General features: G+C 37.0%; 1 protein-coding gene across 7 annotated transcripts in view; it reads left to right on the top strand.

Annotated features, from left to right (window-relative positions):
* Positions 1-17406, top strand: part of Cryzl1 (crystallin zeta like 1) — a 39290-nt gene that overhangs the window by 4123 nt on the left and 17761 nt on the right. For all 7 annotated transcript variants that reach the window (XR_015450165.1, XM_004842327.4, XM_087208309.1 and 4 more), the window contains exons 2-6: positions 4795-4866; positions 6936-7013; positions 9507-9579; positions 10932-10976; positions 13779-13847. Coding sequence is in view for 6 of the 7 variants with exons in the window: in XM_004842327.4 (XP_004842384.2) it covers positions 4795-4866; positions 6936-7013; positions 9507-9579; positions 10932-10976; positions 13779-13847 (337 nt within the window). In the remaining variant the exon portion in view is untranslated. The remainder of the gene's footprint in view (positions 1-4794; positions 4867-6935; positions 7014-9506; positions 9580-10931; positions 10977-13778; positions 13848-17406) is intronic.

Raw genomic sequence — 17406 nt, forward strand, 5'->3', positions numbered from 1 at the left:
TGTGACTGTTAAGACCAGGTGTCCACTGCCCTCTTTTTTTGTTGTTGTTTTGTTTTGTTTTTTGAGACATAGTCTCACTATGTAGTTTAGGCTGGCCATGGACTCACTATGTAGCCCAGGCTGGCCTTGAACTTACACCAATCCTGCCTCAGCCTCCCCAGTATTGGGATTACAAACATGAGCCACTACACCCAGTTTCACTGACCATATTTCTAAACCAAGTACCATAGGTGAGCATATGGTTAGACATATGTCTTTTTCTGATGTGTGGAAATGTATAGAGGGGTCTCACAGATTAATAAGAACATTGTTAATATTTAAGCTGGGCATGGTGATGCACACCTAAGACTCAGGAAGCTAAGGGAGGAGGATCTCGAGTTAAGTCCCCTCTTCCCAAAAGATCAAAAGGTAACTGAACATTTCTCCCTAATAACCTAACTAGTATTATAATACTGGACACAGGTCCTAAAACAGGACAAGAAATAGGACTTCAGATACCCAGGCAGTTTAAAGGAGCTTGGCTTGGTGACAAGGTTGAGCATATGGGGTCACTTCTGATTTGAGCATATGGTTGACTTCTGATTTTCTGAAGCCTAACTGCTTGACAGTGTATCTTTGCTCTCCTTAAAACTGAAGGTAGGGGGCCGGGGATTTAGTTCAGTGGCATCGCGCCTGCCTCGCAAGCGCAAGATCCTGAATTTGATCCCTGGTACTGCGAAAAAAAAAAAATGAAGGTAAGTTAGAAACATAACTGAACTCTGAGCCTATAGTGGTCATAGTATTGCCAAGTTTAATAAAACTGTGAGCATATAAGAAGAGTTTGAACTTTCAGGAATCAAGTTGGCCAGAAGGAGGAAGAGAGATAAAGCTGCAGGCCTCAACCATCACCTGTATCAAGATGATGGTCCTTAAAATTAGCAAGCTAGGGCTGGGGATTTATTTAGCTCAGTGGTTCCGCCACCTGCTGCACAAGCGCAAGGACCAGAGTTCGATCCCTGGTACAAAAAAAAAAAAAAAAAAAAAATGAGCAAGCTAGACAAGACATCTTAGAGGAGAAGAATAAAACCAATAACTTCATACAGTGAAAGCAGTTATGACTGAATCTAAGAAATCCTCTAATGGCTGAGGGTTGCAGCCAAATCTTGTTTGCGGGAAAGATGAGTCCAGTTTTATGTCTGTTGAATTTGAGGCTGATCTGATACTCAGGACACTTTGGGCCTGAAAGGATAGATAACTGATCTGCGGAGGTTTTGTTTACAATTATTAATAGATGAGCTTCTTGGGGGATTGAGTGCAGCAGGAGAAGAACCATTGAAGTTTGTGTTGATGTTGTGACAAAGATGGAACCATTGGAAATTACTTCACCTTGATTTTTTTAGAAATCCTTCTACAGAGCAGTGCGTTTATTCATGAGAACCAAATCAAGGGCCATGGAGATTTAGCTCAGTGGTGCTGCCGCCTGCCTCACAAGCGCAAGGTCCTGAGTTCAGTCCCGAGTTCGATTCCCGGTACCAAAAAAAAAAAAAGAGAGAGAGAACCAAATCAAATTCAATGGTTAGGTTCAATGTTGCCTTTATGGGGAAATTTGATTCAGTTTTTTTCCAGTTCGATTTGCAACCAGAATTGTGGAAAGAATTAAGTTCATGAACCAAGGTACCACTGTATTTACAGTCAAATGTTTCATTTATACAAAGTCTTCTTTCTGCGTTTACCAAAAATTATGTTAAATAACTCATCTTAATTTTTGTTTCCATAAATTTTTTAGCATATTTAATATTTGGCCATTATTAAAAAGTATTACTAGGGCTGGGGATTTAGCTCAGTGGTTTCGCCACCTGCTGAGCAAGCACAAGGACCCAAGTTCGATCCACGGAACCAAAAAAAAAAAAGTATAGCTGACAAAATCAGATGGTAGATTTATGTCAAGTAAAATATCTTCACATCTGACAAAAATCTTATTAAATAATAGACAAGTGTTCCATTTAATCTGGACCAATGCCTACAAACTATGTGGTCCCTGAATATTGCGCATTCTACCATTTTCTTTGTGTGTTGAGGGTTGGAAGGTGGGGATTGAACCTAGGGCCTTCCCACTATGCTGCGTCCCCAGCCCTTTTTAATTTTGAGACGGGGCCTGAGTTGCCGAGGATGGGTTCAAACATGAAGTCCTCCTGCTTCATCCTTTCAGAATGCTACAATTACAAATGTGCAGCACCAACACCCAGCTTCTACCATTTTCTTAGGGCTGGGAAATTGGTATTCCTTTTGGGGGGCTGCAAAACAAATCAATATTGCATCAGTGATTTTCTAGCCTCTTTTGTGAAAACACGTCTCTTTCTTTACTTTGTAAACTTTGAGAATATTTTTGATTCACCAGCTAGACAACTGGAGAAACTATTGAGCATAATGTGACTAAAAATATTGGAATTATTTGTGTATAATATTTTCTTGAAGGCACCCTCAGGATATAAGCAAACATCTTACCTTCCAAGTCTTTGGAGTAGTGTAAGGTCCATGTGACTGCTGATCTGGAGTGCATGCCGTAAGTTTTAAGACTCAGAGAACACAGTGGCATCCAAAATATAAAGAGAGATGCTTTGAAATCAAGATTTGACATGTAATTTTTCCCTTTCTGGAAAAGACAACCCTAGTAGCTCCAGATTAAGTAGAAGCAAAGATTTATTTATGTAATGATAAGAGGTATTGATTCACCCAAGCAATAGTTTGGAAAGGCAACTAGTTAGTAAATAAATAAAACAGTTTTATTTGTTAGCATGGAATGAAATCTAGAAGCATGGAGCAGATGGTGTAGATTGGCTGTTACTGAAGGTGATTCCAGAGAGTAGGTAGGACTTGAGCTTTACTTAGAAATCTGTAGAATTATTACAGCACATTCAGGAAACACCATGTATGGAAACCTTTAGCTGGGGTAACCGTTAATGTGAAGTCACCCTCTGACAAGGACAGACAGGATTTGAGGCACAGTTGTGGACAGAGTAAGGTAGATTGCTAGTGGATGTGCATTTTAGAGAACCTTGAAAGCTGGGCAGAAGAGGTAGGGAATACTGCTCTATGTGCTAAGGTTCTTCCTCTCCCCATGCCCCAGCAAACTCACTGATGCAAAGACCTGTCATCAAAGGGGTAGAATATTTAATTTAATCATTTAACCTTGCCCGTCTTTTTGTTCTGTTTGTTGTCAGTACCGGGGATTGAATCGGCCTTCACACTGAGCTGCATCCCCAGACCTTTTTTATTTTTTATTTTTTGAGACAAGGTCTCCTTCAATCACTAAGTTGCCTGAGCAAGGCTTGAACTTGTAAACCTCCTGCCTCAGCCTCCCAGAGTGCTGGGATTAGAAACATGTGCCATCACACCCTGCTCATATGTAATGTCCTTATATGACTTCATTATGTGTTCATATTTTGTTAGTTCCAGCATTTGATTATCACATCCTAGAAAGCAACCGTTGCTCAACTACAATAAAATTTCAGTAATTTCTGGACATGTTTCTCACTTTTTTTTTTTTTTTGAGAGACAGGGTTTCACTACATAGTTCAGACTGGCCTTGAACTCATTATGTAGCCCAGGCTGTCCTCAAATTTATGGAGATCCCACTACTTCAGCCTCCTGAGTTCTGGGATCACAAGCATGCACCCCCATGCCAGACAACTCCCACATTTTCATTTTACACTGGGACATAGAAATTATATAGCTAGCTGTATTAACAGGTACTAATTATCAGTCCTGAAGAATGACATATTCTATATTTGAATGATATATCTCATGCTAGCAGCTCCATAGGAAACCATTAAATACTATAATAATTCAAATGCTTATTAATAGGGGAATGGATAGATAATAACTTATTGATTGGTACAGTGAAATAATTTATAATGCAAGTGTCCAACCTTTTGGCTTGCTTGGGTTGCATTAAGTGAAGAAGTGTTGTCTTGGCCCACATATAAAATATATAATATAATTAACATATATATAATGAAACTTCCTTTTTTTATATTTTAACTTATTAAATTATTTCATAAAATAACACAAGCCCAAGTTTAATAATTAAATAAGAAACCTTACATGTTTAGTCTCCTACTGTGACATGAGGATATTCACTTTTAAAATTGGATACACTGTAGTTTTCTGTATATTTTATACTTCTGTAAAATTTACATTTAAAATAGTCTTGCAGTGGATTACTTTGAAAATTAAACAGCTGTAAAAATGTTAAATGCTTCAAGAAGTCTAAGAATATGGGTTTAAATACTTGCATTAAATGGTTTATAGACTGATACAGAAGAATTTGGGCCACAGTTTCAGTCAGTGTCTCGATTACTCACTTTTCCTTTTATAATTGTCTTTTAAGACTTTGAAAGCCCTTTACTCTGGCCCTCATAAGGGTTTGGATTTCTGTTTTAAGTGCATCTAGTTTGTTTGTTTTTTCTTAAGAAAGCAAAATTTAGAATACACTTACCTTGAGTAAAAGATTCAATAATAAGGGCCGGGGATTTAGCTCAGTGGTTCCACCATCTGCCTCACAAGCTCAAGGACCCGAGTTTGATCCCCAGTACCAAAAAAAAAAAAAAAAGGATTCAATGCTAAACCTAGACATGTACCCAGGAATGGTTGCATATTCTCATATTTGATTACTTTATATGAAAGATTATCTAAATTTACTTGTTTGAAAACTGCATTTATATCTGCCATTTTATCTTCTGCCAACACTATTTTTCAATTTTTGCTTTCATTTGGTCTGGAAGACTTTGTTACATGCTTGTTTGGTTTTTTTAGGTGACTATGAAAGGCTTATATTTTCAACAGAGTTCCACAAATGAAGAAATAATGTTTGTATTTCAAGAAAGGGTAAGAAAAATTGTTCAATCATATACTGTAATAAGACAGTTTTTTGTTTGGTTGGTTTTTTTTTTTTTTTTTTGGTTGGTTGGTTATTGTAGTGATGGAGATTGAACCCAGAGCCTCATGCATGCTAGACGTGCAATCCGATACCCAAGCCATATCCCCAGTGATGGCGAACCTTTTAGAGCTTTCAGTGATAACAAACAGCTGGCTGCAGCACATGTGCCATAGTTTTGCCACCTCTGCCCTAACCTTAAGATAGCATATTTTCCATATGGAATAGCCCCAATTTTAAATGACCTTATTACTAGTTATTTTGAGTTAACTAAATAAACAAGATACTTAAATAAAATTCCTTAAATTACTTTCATGTTTATGTGGAAATGGTAGTACATATTAAAGTGTAACTACATTTTCAAAAGATTGCTACAAAATAGTTTTTAGTTCCTCAGGGAGGCAGTGCTAAAGGCATTAGAAAAACAAAACAGCCTTAGTATGTTGCAGATTTAACTGACTTATTCGAGTTTTCAGTTTGTAGCCATATTTCAGGAAATATATTATCATAATTTGAAATAAAAAGGTAGAAAAACATTGTTTTCCACACAGATTTCAGAGCTTACCAAAGTTACCTCATTTACAAAGTTTTAAATGATCTCTAGTTTTTTAGTACTTTAAGCATAGATAGTAAGGTTTTCATTTGCTAATTATTAGAGAGGTCTATGAAGCCAATATCATTTCAATGTAAATTTACAGATGAAAAGTAAATGCTATATGTATATTGGCATTTCATAATAAGAAGAATTTCCTGTGGAAATGGCCATGAATTTAATTCACTTTTTCTCTCTTCTCTTTCACTACAAAATTTACATCAGAAGTCTAGCTATCACATTTTTTTTTTTTTTGGTACTGGGGATCGAACTCAGGACCTTGTGCTTTTGAGGCAGGAGCTGGAACCACTGAGCTAAATCCCTGGCCCCTACATCAGAAGTCTAAATCTCAAACAGCCTTATAATCTACCATTGGGTCATGAATGAGGATTTGCATTTTGATTGAAACTTATTAAGAATTGTCTCTGGGTCGGGCCAAGGATTTAGCTCGGTGGTGCTACCACCTGCCTTGCAAGTGCAAGGTCCTGAGTTCAATCCCAGTACAAAAAAAAAAGAAAGAAAAGGATTGTCTCTGGATTATACAATCATGAGTAAAATTCACAAATTCATCAATATTATGTAATATCTTTATAATATAACTAAATAGCAAATCTGAGATTTCAAAAAAGATACTCCAAGAATATTGTGTTTGTGGCAAGTAAAGCATAGTAATCCTTTTGATAAGTCATAGGAGGAACTATGCAAGAGCTCTTGTTTGTGAGTTTTTGATCTAATTTCAGGTATATGGGGTTTGAGAAAGAGTAATTATTGGTGACAGGGTAAAGGTATTTGGAGAATGTGATAGTTCAATATATTTAATAATCTTAAGGGCCGGGGATATAGCTCAGCGGTGCCGTGCGTGACTGGCAAGCGCAGGGACCTGAGTTTGAGCCCTGGTTCTGCAAATAATAATAATAATAATCATCATCATCATCATCTTGGTTGGATGACACTAAATGCCTAAATTTGAAACATTTTGCCATTTAAGTTATATCTAGTTGTAGAATACAAGAGATAATTAAATTCCACTGAGTTTGTATTTTGACCCCCAAATCCCATGAGACATACTGAAATGTCCAAAATAGATATTAAGGACAAGATAACCAGTTGACTTTAAATTTCATTTATAGTATTGAAAAATTCTAAATATTAGTAAAGAATATTTTATGTGTGTATGAACGTCTGATGCTGTATCCCTCTATAAAGGTCTGATGCTTTGAGATTATTTAGGTTGATATAAAGTATACTTATTGCTCTGCTTTGTTAAACTAAGTTTATTATCTGTCTATATATATCCATGATGGTATCTGAGACTTTAAAAAATATGAACTCCAAAGCATTTTGTAATTTTGTTCAGTTACTTAGGAAAATTTCCACAACGTAAAGGAATGTTCTCATAGGAGTTCTTTTGTTAATATTTGATTCTAGGAAAATCTTCCTGTGGCAGAGGACAACTTTGTGAAACTTCAAGTTAAAGCTTGTGCTCTAAGCCAGATAAATACAAAGGTAACTGGTGTTTTGAAATAAAAACCAAAGTTAAATGAAAGTTTCATAGTATATTTAGTGTACAAACATAACTGATTTCTGAATGCCAATAAATTATCCTAAGAAGAACTGAGCAGGACAGAAAAGTATTGTCCATTTGTATATTTCTTCATTGAGATGAATTTTTTTTTTTTTTTTGGTACCGGGGATCGAACTCAGGGCCTTGCGCATGCACAGCAGGCAGCGAAACCACTGAGCTAAATCCCCAGCCCCTGAGATGAATTATTAAATCTGTTTGGCGATCATATATTTTATATCATGTGAAAATATTTTATAAACTTCTTTACTTTGCAAAAGGTTGAGAACTAATACTTACTAAGGCCTTTAAAGGAATAGATCATATTTCTAAATATGATAAAAATAGAAACCAAATCAATTAAGTTATTAACCATCAATTCTGTAGATAAATTCTAATTAATGTCTTTAGATATGGTTCATACTCTACTATTTCCCTCTCTGTCTCTGTCTCTCTCTCTCTCTCTGTGTCTCTGACTCTTTCTCTCCCTCCCCTCTCCTCTCTCCGCTCATAAATATGTATCTCCAATCTTGTACTATCCCACAGTAATCTGTCATTAACCATAAAAATATATGGAAATTCTACAAATGGTAAACTGTGGTTAAATGTGCCACAAGTAGAAGATTTACTTCACTGTTACCATTGTTTATTGAACCCTTAACTTACTAGATTATAATGTTAACACAGTTTCTACAAAAATCACTAAAAGTTTTGTTTGATAAAATCTAAGAAAATTACAGAACAAGGTTATAGGGTTCCATTGGACAACTGTGCAAGATGAATATTACTTGAGACATGAATTTGTGAAAGTCCTCTGAAATCTTTTCACTAAGAATATAAATACTGGACCCGGGATTTAGCTCAGTGGTTCAGCTGCCTGCCTCACAAGTGGAAGGACCCGAGTTCGATCCCCGGTAACAACAAAAAGAATATAAATACTTTTCAGTGTGGTGGCACATGCCTGTAATACCAGCACTCAGGAGGCAGAGGCAGGAGGATTGCTGTGAGCTCAAGGCCACCCTGGAGTCCATAGCAAGACCTTGTCTCCAAAAAACAAAACAAAATGAATATTAGTACTATTCCTTGTCTACAGACATCTATATTCAGAAAATGTTCTTTCTAAAACTATGAAAAATCTATTAAAATCCAAATCTAGGAAAGACTCTCCCTAACAGAAATAAATGATAAATTATGGTATAAATTATGGATAAAACATTACATAACTGACAAACATAATGGTTATGAGAACTGTGTAGTAATGTACAAAATCCTCTTGGTAAGTGAAGGGAACAAGATACAGTTGCTAAAACCATGGTAAAAAATACACATGAAAGGGGAATGTGGCCCATGGCTGCATTCATAAAGCTAAGACGGGAGGATCATGAGTTCAAGGCTAGCCTGGACTTCATAATGAGGTTTGTTCAAAAAAAAAAAAAAAAAACTATGAAATAAATACTGTGAAATATGCAGTATTTCTGTTTGAATATCATATGAACATCTTAGGAACAGTATAAAGTTCCACATTGATAAAGAGATTTCTAGCAAGCACATATACATATAGGAGCTCTTTAAAAAAATTTTAAAAAGAAGGCTGGGGATTTAGCTCAGTGGTTCCATCGCCTGCCTCACAAGCACAAGGTCCCGAGTTCAGTCCCCAATACCAAAAAAAAAGAAAAAGAAAAAACAAATTTTAAAGGAAATATACAAGAAAGTTATTACAGTTACTTTTTATTTACTATTCTTAAATAAATACAAGTATGTCCACCATCTCTAATATTATCAGTGCAGAAACTTACAGATTTATCTTAGTATACTGTTACTTCAGAAGACAAAGACTTAAAATGAATTTGATCAGAATCTGACAAAATACTAATCTCTTAAAGCTGTAGCCTTAAAAAAGAAACCTCAGTAACCATTAGTCTGAAGTCCTGTGGTAGTTCTCCTGTGCATATCTGTCACTTCTTCCCACCTGCTTCCTAACCCAGGACTTGTGAGGAAAAGTCCAGTGCTTTAAAGGAGCTCAGGAATGCAGAGCCCTTAGTTTTCATTGGCTGCATTTCCCATATTTCACAGTGTGCTCTCCAGACTCCCCTACCTCACCTAAATAGTTTACTGATAAACTGTGCACCTGACCAAAAGATGTTTGAACCATAACTTTGCATCATACTTGACAAAGCTGTTGAACAGAGGATATTACTGGTGATTGGAGTAATAAAACCCATGCCTAAGTCCTATATCTCAACTAATTCCCCAGCAAAGTCTTGATTTCCTACCCTACACAGAAACCTGTTTTGTAGTTACTTGCTTTGTCTTAATTCCAAAAATTGAATCAATTTGCTTTTTCTGGGGTTTGATTTTTTGCTCTCATTTTTTCATGTTTGAGAAGTCCAGAGTTTATTCTTGGTATTAATGTGTTAACACCCTTTGTTATGATTTAGCTTCTGGCAGAAATGAAGATGGAAAAGGATTTCTTTCCTGTTGGGAGAGAAGTTTCTGGAATAGTATTGGATGGTAAGTTTATTGGAGTAAATATTTATTTTTTTTAAGGTAAAAGAAATTAAATAATAGCTAATTAACAATACATAAAATTATACATATCCCTTCAAAAATAAAATTTAGTTATACACAATGTCCCTTTTTAAAATTAAAAATAGGATTTAACTGGTATAATTGCTGATTATAGTTCAGTAACTACTCAGGCATATATTTAAATTCATGCATGATTATATATTAAGTAGAATGATCAGTGTTGTTCATTAAATGATGTTCACAAACCAGCATAAATTACTTGTATAAGTTAGCTTTGGATCAAAATTTATAGAATCACCAGTAACCACATCACATTAAATTTTTGAAGTTTACGTAAAATTTGAACATTTAAAAGTTAAACAGTTTATAATTTGTTTCTAAACAGACTTACACTTATATGAGTTGAATCCATAGGGTAAGAGATCTATGTTGGAAATGTTTATGTTTGAGGTGTCAGCATGAAGATTCCATTCAGAATAATAAAATTAAGGAAATTACCCAAAGAGACAGTAGAAATGGAGAAGTGCAAACAGAACCTTTCAGAATGCCACTTAAGGGATGACTGAAAGAAAAGAAAAATGAAAGAACCCAAGAAAAGGGTCAGAAAAATCCCAGGAGGAAGTGGCTCAGTAGCAGAAAAGAAAAAAGTAGAATGGATCAAAAGCTAAAAGTTATGGGGCAAGAATGGTACAGGAGGAATCCCCAGAAGAACCAACTGAAAGAGGAGGGACGCCAGTTAGATTCTCACTGAATACCAACAGATGAGTTCTGGGCCATTTTGCTGACCGCTAGCCAGAGGGGCCACTTCCAGATTACTTCACTTTCTGTAAAACAGGAAGACTATGAAATCCAATATTTTGTAAACTTGATAAGTACTAATAAAAATACATTAAAAATAAGAAAAATAATACTTCATGGGTCTGTTGAGAATATTAAATGTCTGAACACAATAAAATGTAGGACACAAGTAGCCACTTAACAATGTATATTTTTTCCTCCCATTTCCTCTCATAACTCTTCAAATATTTCAGTGAATTTACTCATGGTAAAGGCTTTTTGTCTACACATGCAGAGAAAAAGTAACTATATCATTTCTGTAAAGTTCCATACTTTCTTGGTTCCAAGCTGAATTTATTTCCCAAGTTAAAATATTTTATATGGCTCTCATTTTGCAACTAAAATAATGATAGACAACTGGGCTAGCCAAAGAAAGGAATCAGAATGGAATATAAAACAACATAATCATAGATCCATGGATCTTTTTGTTTTAATAGTAAATTAAAAATTGTGTTCAGTGACCTTGTAATACTAACTTAATTTTTCCCACCCTTTAGTTGGAAGCAAGGTCTCATTCTTTCAACCAGATGATGAAGTAGTTGGTAAGTTGTAGTTCACACTCCTTTTTCAAGTCCTCTGCTTTTCTGCCATCTCTTCTTTTTTTCTCTGTAGTTATTAACGTTCATTATGACTTTGCTTTGTATAAAAGTACTTCCCTGAATGAGTCTGTAACTCAGTGGTAGAGCACTTGCCTAGCATGCATGAAGCCCTGGGTCCAATTCTCAGCACCACAAAAAAAATAAAATAAAAATGTTTTTGTCACTCTTAAATGTTGATCCCAATTAGCAGAACATTTAAAGCTTGTCGATTATTTGGCTATAAAATAGGGCCAGGGATGTGGCTTCGTGCCCCAGCACCTGCCTGGCAAGGGCAAGGTCCTGGGTTCAATTCCTGGTACCAAAAAGTGGAAATCAATTAGAATAATTACAGATTAAAAGAAATAATAACCATAATGGCTGTTGTGCTTGGTGTCGTCCTTTCCTGGCTGGTCCTGGGTCGGAAGCCAGACTGACATCTCCAGAGAAGAGAGAAGTCCAGTGCTTGAAGACCATTGACTGATGGGGCCATCTAGATAGGCTCTGTGTGCACTCTGACTGAAGCCTACAGAGCTCCCTTGCTGGCTTATAAAACTGAAAATTGACTTGAAACATTTAACATATTGTTATTTTTTTAATCCATAATTTATGAGATCATATTTTACATACATATTTTTTGTATTTGTAACCTAGGCAGTCACACAAACGTATATAGAGCATGATTGTCATAGTAGTCTTTAAAATTTCCATATCTTTCTTTCTATATCTTTATAGAAAATACTCATATGAACATACAAAATGTTTAGTCTCGTGACATGCTTGAAGCCACTAATGAATAGATTGGTGTATGCATGAGGCCCTGGATTCAATCCCCAGTATTGGAAAAAAGCCAGGATAGATTTGTAGTTTTCTTCGTCTGCATATAGGATTACCTTTGGCTCAAGTATTTTCCTGGAGAACTGATAAAAAATTGTGTGTTTTTTTCTGCCCATGAAGTCAGTGGCATTCTGTATTACTCAAGATTTTTTTAGTGAGAGACCAAATATAAAGGGAAAAGTGGAATTTTTTTGGAAACATACCAGTGCTATCTATGAGACTATGCTGTGGGAATGAAGCTGTACATCAGGGGCAGTTTTAACCAAAAGCATAGATGCCCTAAGATTCTGATTTGGCTCCTGGCTATGGTCTTTACTGTTATTTCCAAGTAAGAGAAAGAGAAAGGGGTAGCACAGGGAAATGCAAGTCAAACTTCATTGAGATTCCATCTCCCTCAGTCAGAATAGCTATCATCAAGAATGAAAAACAAGAAATCCTGACAAGAATGCAAGAGGGAAAAGGAATCCTTTTACACTGCTGGTGTGAATGTAAATTTGAATGGCCAGTATGCAAATCAGTGTGGAGGTTCCTCAAAAAACTGAAAATAGAGCTACCATTTGAGCCAGCTGTACCGTCCTTGCTGTATATGAGAAGGTGTTAAAGTCAGAATGTCATAGGGATACCTGCATATCCATCATAACTATAATCCTGATACGGTAACCTCGTTGGATTAAGAAATGCCTAGCAGATTAGTAAGGCACACTACTGGATGTGTCTGAGTGCATCATGGAGGCAACACTTTGGGTACAACCATATATATGGTCCCTCACTTGTTCCTCTCTGGCATTGTTTTCCTCCTGTGCTTCCCAGCTACCATGGACTAAGTAGCTTTGCTCTACGATGTTCTTACACCCTAATGTTTCTTCCTTGGAGCCTACTGACCATGTACTAAATCTGCTGAAACTGACCTAAATTAAGGATTTCCTCTTTTAAATTGTGGGTGTCCAATATTGTGTCTCAGTGATGGGAAAGCTAATACACCCATGTTCATTGCAGCACAATGTGCAATAGCCAAGATAGGGAATCAGCCTAGGTGTCCATCAGTAGATGAATGGATAAAGTAAATGTGATATAGGGGCTGGGGATTTAGCTCAGTGGTTTCGCCACCTGCTGTGCAAGTGTAAGGACTGGAGTTTGATCCCCAGTACCAAAAAAAAAAAAAAAGAAAGTAAATGTGATATATACACTGTGAAGTATTAGCCATAAAAATGAAAAAATTGTTGTCATTTGCAAATAAGTGGATATATCTAGAGATCATCATGTGGAGCATTATTTGCCAGACCCTGAAAGACAAATATTATGTTTTAAAATGTTTTTATATTATATGTTTTTAAATATTTTTTTATTATATGTTTTTAAATGATGACAAAAGGGGAGAACTATTACTAAAAAGGAAAGGCTGGGGATTTAGCTCCCTGGCCTTTAGTGGTATAGCACCTGCCTGGCAAGTGTGAGGTCCTGAGTTCGATCCCCAGGTACCAAAAAAGAAAAAAGGGAAAAAGGGGAAGGGGAGGCATGTAAGGGCAGATAATAGGGGGGAATGAATGTAATCAAAATGTATTATACATATTGAAATCCCCCAAGAAAAGTGAAACTAGGGAAGAGAATGGTGCACATAGGGTGACAGGGCAGAGAGGATTACAGTATGTTAAGTGTGGACAAATCTCCAGACTGAAACCCATTCGTCTGCATAACCAATATGCACTAATAAAAACTGCGGAGGAAGAAAGAGGTGGCACAGGTGTCACAGTGCTCATGCTAGAAAATGTATGGTCCGCATCCCTGCCGCGCTGCTGAAGTCTCTCCTTTCCCACAGTGGTCATTACTGGAACCATTCTTAATTCTACTGAACAAAATTTACACGAATTTGTCTTATGAAGAGTGCATTCATTATTGGCTTGTTTCCCCTTAATTTCTTGTTTTAATTTTTAGGGATCTTGCCCCTGGATTCTGAAGACCCGGGACTTTGTGAAGTTATTAGAGTACATGAGCATTGCTTGGGTATGTGGCAATTCAGTCTTTCAGTGCTTCTCTAAGTTTTACTTCAGTGATGTATAGTTCAGCTGTGAACATAATAAATAAATGTTGGCTGATCATGTGGCTACTTCTAGCATGTAACTTCATAAAATTGATATTGAGGCTAAACAGTATGTAGACCTTGGAGATTTACCAATACTGTTTATGGTAAGAAAGTTTTCTGTCTACAGTTTTCTGTTTAGGATCTGAAATTATACACCTTATCTGAACCTTTAAGGTTCTTGCTCTTGTTTTTGTTTCTGTTGTTACTCTTGTTGTTTATTTATTTTGCATGTAGTCCAGTCTGGCTTTAATGGCCTTGAACTTACCATGTAGCTTGGGCTGGCCTTGAACTTGTGATCCTTCTGCCTTAGCCTCCTTAGTGCTGAGATTATAGGTATATGCCACCTCACCCAGCTGCTCTTGGTTGTTGTTTTTACCCTTTTTTTCCCTCTCCATGTCTGGAGCAAGCTGGAATCCAAGGTCTCACACATGCCAGGCAAGCATTCTACCACTAAGTTACCTGCTCTGCCGCTCTGGATTTTTTTTTTTGTCAGCACTGAGGATTGAACCCAGGGCCTTCACACTCAGCTGCAAGCCCAGCTCTTTTATTTAATTTCTAAAATTCTTTTCTTTTATAATTTTGAGATAGGGTCTGGCTAAATTGCCCAGGCTGAGCTCAGATTTGCAACCCTCTTGCCTTAGCATCCCAAGTGGTAGAATTACAGGTATAAGCCACCATGCTTGACGTTCTTAGCTATTAAATGAAACAAAAATAAACAAAATTAGGCAGTATACGTACAGTCTATAGGAAAGAACTAAGAAAATGTGTTTGGTTTCCATTGCTAACATCTAATATCTTTTAACTAGTGTTCATTTTAAATTTTTTCCCATAGTAATCTACATTTTGTTTCAGTTTTAATTGCCAAGTGTGGCACATGCCTGTAATCCTAGCACTCAGGAGGCTGGGGCAGGAGAATTGCTGTGAGTTTGAGGACAACCTGGACTAGTATGCTCAAGTCCAGCCTGAACTATGTAGCAAGGCCCTGTCTCAAAAATAAATTTTATAGAAAGAAAAAATGGAAACAAAGCTTTTGTACATAGGGAGAGGAGGGGGCTTGGGGGGTAAGAGCTAAAATAAAATAAAATTTATTTAAAAGAATAAACTTTTGTGGCGCATCAAAAAAATTCAATTTTTTTTTTTTTGTACTGGGGATTGAATGCAGGGCCCCTGGCACCAGAAAAATTAAATTTTAAAAAGTACATACACTCAATTTACACACACATTTCATGAAACCATAGTAAAAAAAAAAATGCCCCATCACCTGAGTAATCAAAGAAAAGCAAATTAAGACCCCTGAGAACCTGAGTTTGGGGATGGGCTCCTGTAGTCCTGGCTACTGGAGAGGCTGAGGCAGGAGTATGGCTTAAACCCAGGAGTCCAAAGTCAGCCTAGGCAACACAGTGACACCTAGTCTCTAAATATTTTGTTTTAAAACCATGTAATGATACTGTTAGGTACCCGTGAGATTGACAGACATTGAAGTTCTGCTATACCAACTATTGGCAAGGACATGAGCCAGTGAAACTTTTTATACAACAAGAATTTAAGTGATTACTAATGTGTTAGGAATCGTTCAGCATTATCTAGTAAAGGGGATGATCGATATACCCCAGATGTGCTAGTTCTGCTGATATGTACTGTACGGAAACTTGATGTATACTAGGAGGCGTGACAGGAGTTCATTAAAATGTGATTTATAGTAGTGAAAGAAACTGGAAACAGTCCAAATGTCCATCGGCAGGAGAATGGTTAACTAAAGATATTCGTGGGATGAATTTTATATAGCCATGACAATGATGAAATAAGAGCCAAATGTGTCCGTATGGGTGAGTCTCACAAGCAAATTGAGTATCAAAGCAATTTGCAGCCAGGCAGGGTGGCTCACACCTTAATCCCAGCACTCAAGAGGCTGAAGCAGGAAGATCACCACAAGTTTGAGGCCAGCATGGGCTACGCAGTGAGTTTGAGTCTAGCCTGAAATACATGGTGAGACCGGGTCTCAAAAAAAACAAGGTGCAGAACCGGAGATTTAGCTCAGTGGTTCTGTTGCCTGCCTCACCAAATGCAAGGTCCTGAGTTTGATCCCCGGTACCACAAAAAAAAAAACCAAGGTGCATATAGTGGCACAGTTTCTAATAGCTGAAACTTGGGAACAGCCCTATTGCCCATCAACAGAGACTGGATAAAGAAGATATGTTGTTGTTGGTTTTTTTTTAATGGAGTACTACTCAGCCATAAAGAATGAGAAACTAGAGACATTTATAGCTAAATGGATGCACATTGAGGCCATACTCGTAAGAGGAATAAATGGGACACACATATAAATACCGAATAGTGTTTCTGGTGTGAGAAACTGAAAGTGTAAATAAGGATCAAAATGTATAATAGATAATGTGATATAGGAAGAAAAGTTCCAAAGGGGAAGTGGGAGGGTTAGGGAAAAGAAAAGAATGGAAAGGAATAAATACGAGAAAATGAAAACAATGGAAATGGAGTCTTTGTAAACAGGGAGGGGTGGAGGGGTTGATGGGAAGGCAGGGAAATGGGAAAAAAATAACCAAGATATAGCAAGTAAAGGTACAGATTCCCAGTGATGAACGTCATTATATTGTATACCTAAAATGCACCAATAAACTTAATGGAAAAAAAAGTACAGCCAGCCATGCCACATATGCCTGTAATCCCAGCACTCAGAAACTGAGGCAGGAGGATTGCAAATTTGAGCCTAGGCTGAGCAACTTAGTGAGACACTGTCTCAAAAAATATATTTAAAAAGGGCTATGGGTGCAGTTCAGTGCAAAAGTCCTGGGTTCAATCACTGGTACCACAAAAAAAATTAAAAGCAAGTTGCAGTCAGGTGTGGTGTGCATGCCTAGAATCCCAGCACTCTGGGAGGCTGGGGCAGGAGGATTGCAAGTTCAACCGCAGCCTGGACACCTTAGCAAGACCCAATCTGAAAGTGAAAAATAAAAGTTCAGACATAAAGTCAAGCATATAGTATTAAAGATACAAAGAAAAAGAAGAAGGTGCAAAGTTAGGTGGGGGTTACCTTGGCGGACAGGCAAGGAGGATGTGACCAGTGCAGTGGTACACAGGGGCTGTGGTGGTCCAGCCAATATATATTTCTTCTGCTGTGACTCATTCTGTTGCTCTTGATACTATTTCTATAGGTCAAAATGTATTGATTTGTGTTCTTAAACAGTTTTATTTAAAGTTTTCTCAAGAGTTGTCTTAAATGGTCTAATCTCTAATTCTACCTTTTGGGGACAGAGCCAATTTGGTTTTTTGGGGTTTTTTCGGTGCTGGGGATCAAATTCAGGACCTTGTGCTTGTGAGGCAGGTGCTGTGCCAGTGAGCTAAATCCCCAGCCCCACTAATTTGTATTGTGAACTACCAAAACCAGTAAACTTATACAATTGAGCCCATACAGTGACTTGAACTAGGCTAGCAAGCATTGAGATTTCATTTCTAAAATAATAA

Source organism: Heterocephalus glaber, unplaced genomic scaffold, assembly GCF_053883595.1.
Source record: "Heterocephalus glaber isolate CG9 unplaced genomic scaffold, H.glaber_assembly_v1.0 deba00000122, whole genome shotgun sequence".
NCBI classification, from domain to species: Eukaryota; Metazoa; Chordata; class Mammalia; order Rodentia; family Bathyergidae; genus Heterocephalus; species Heterocephalus glaber.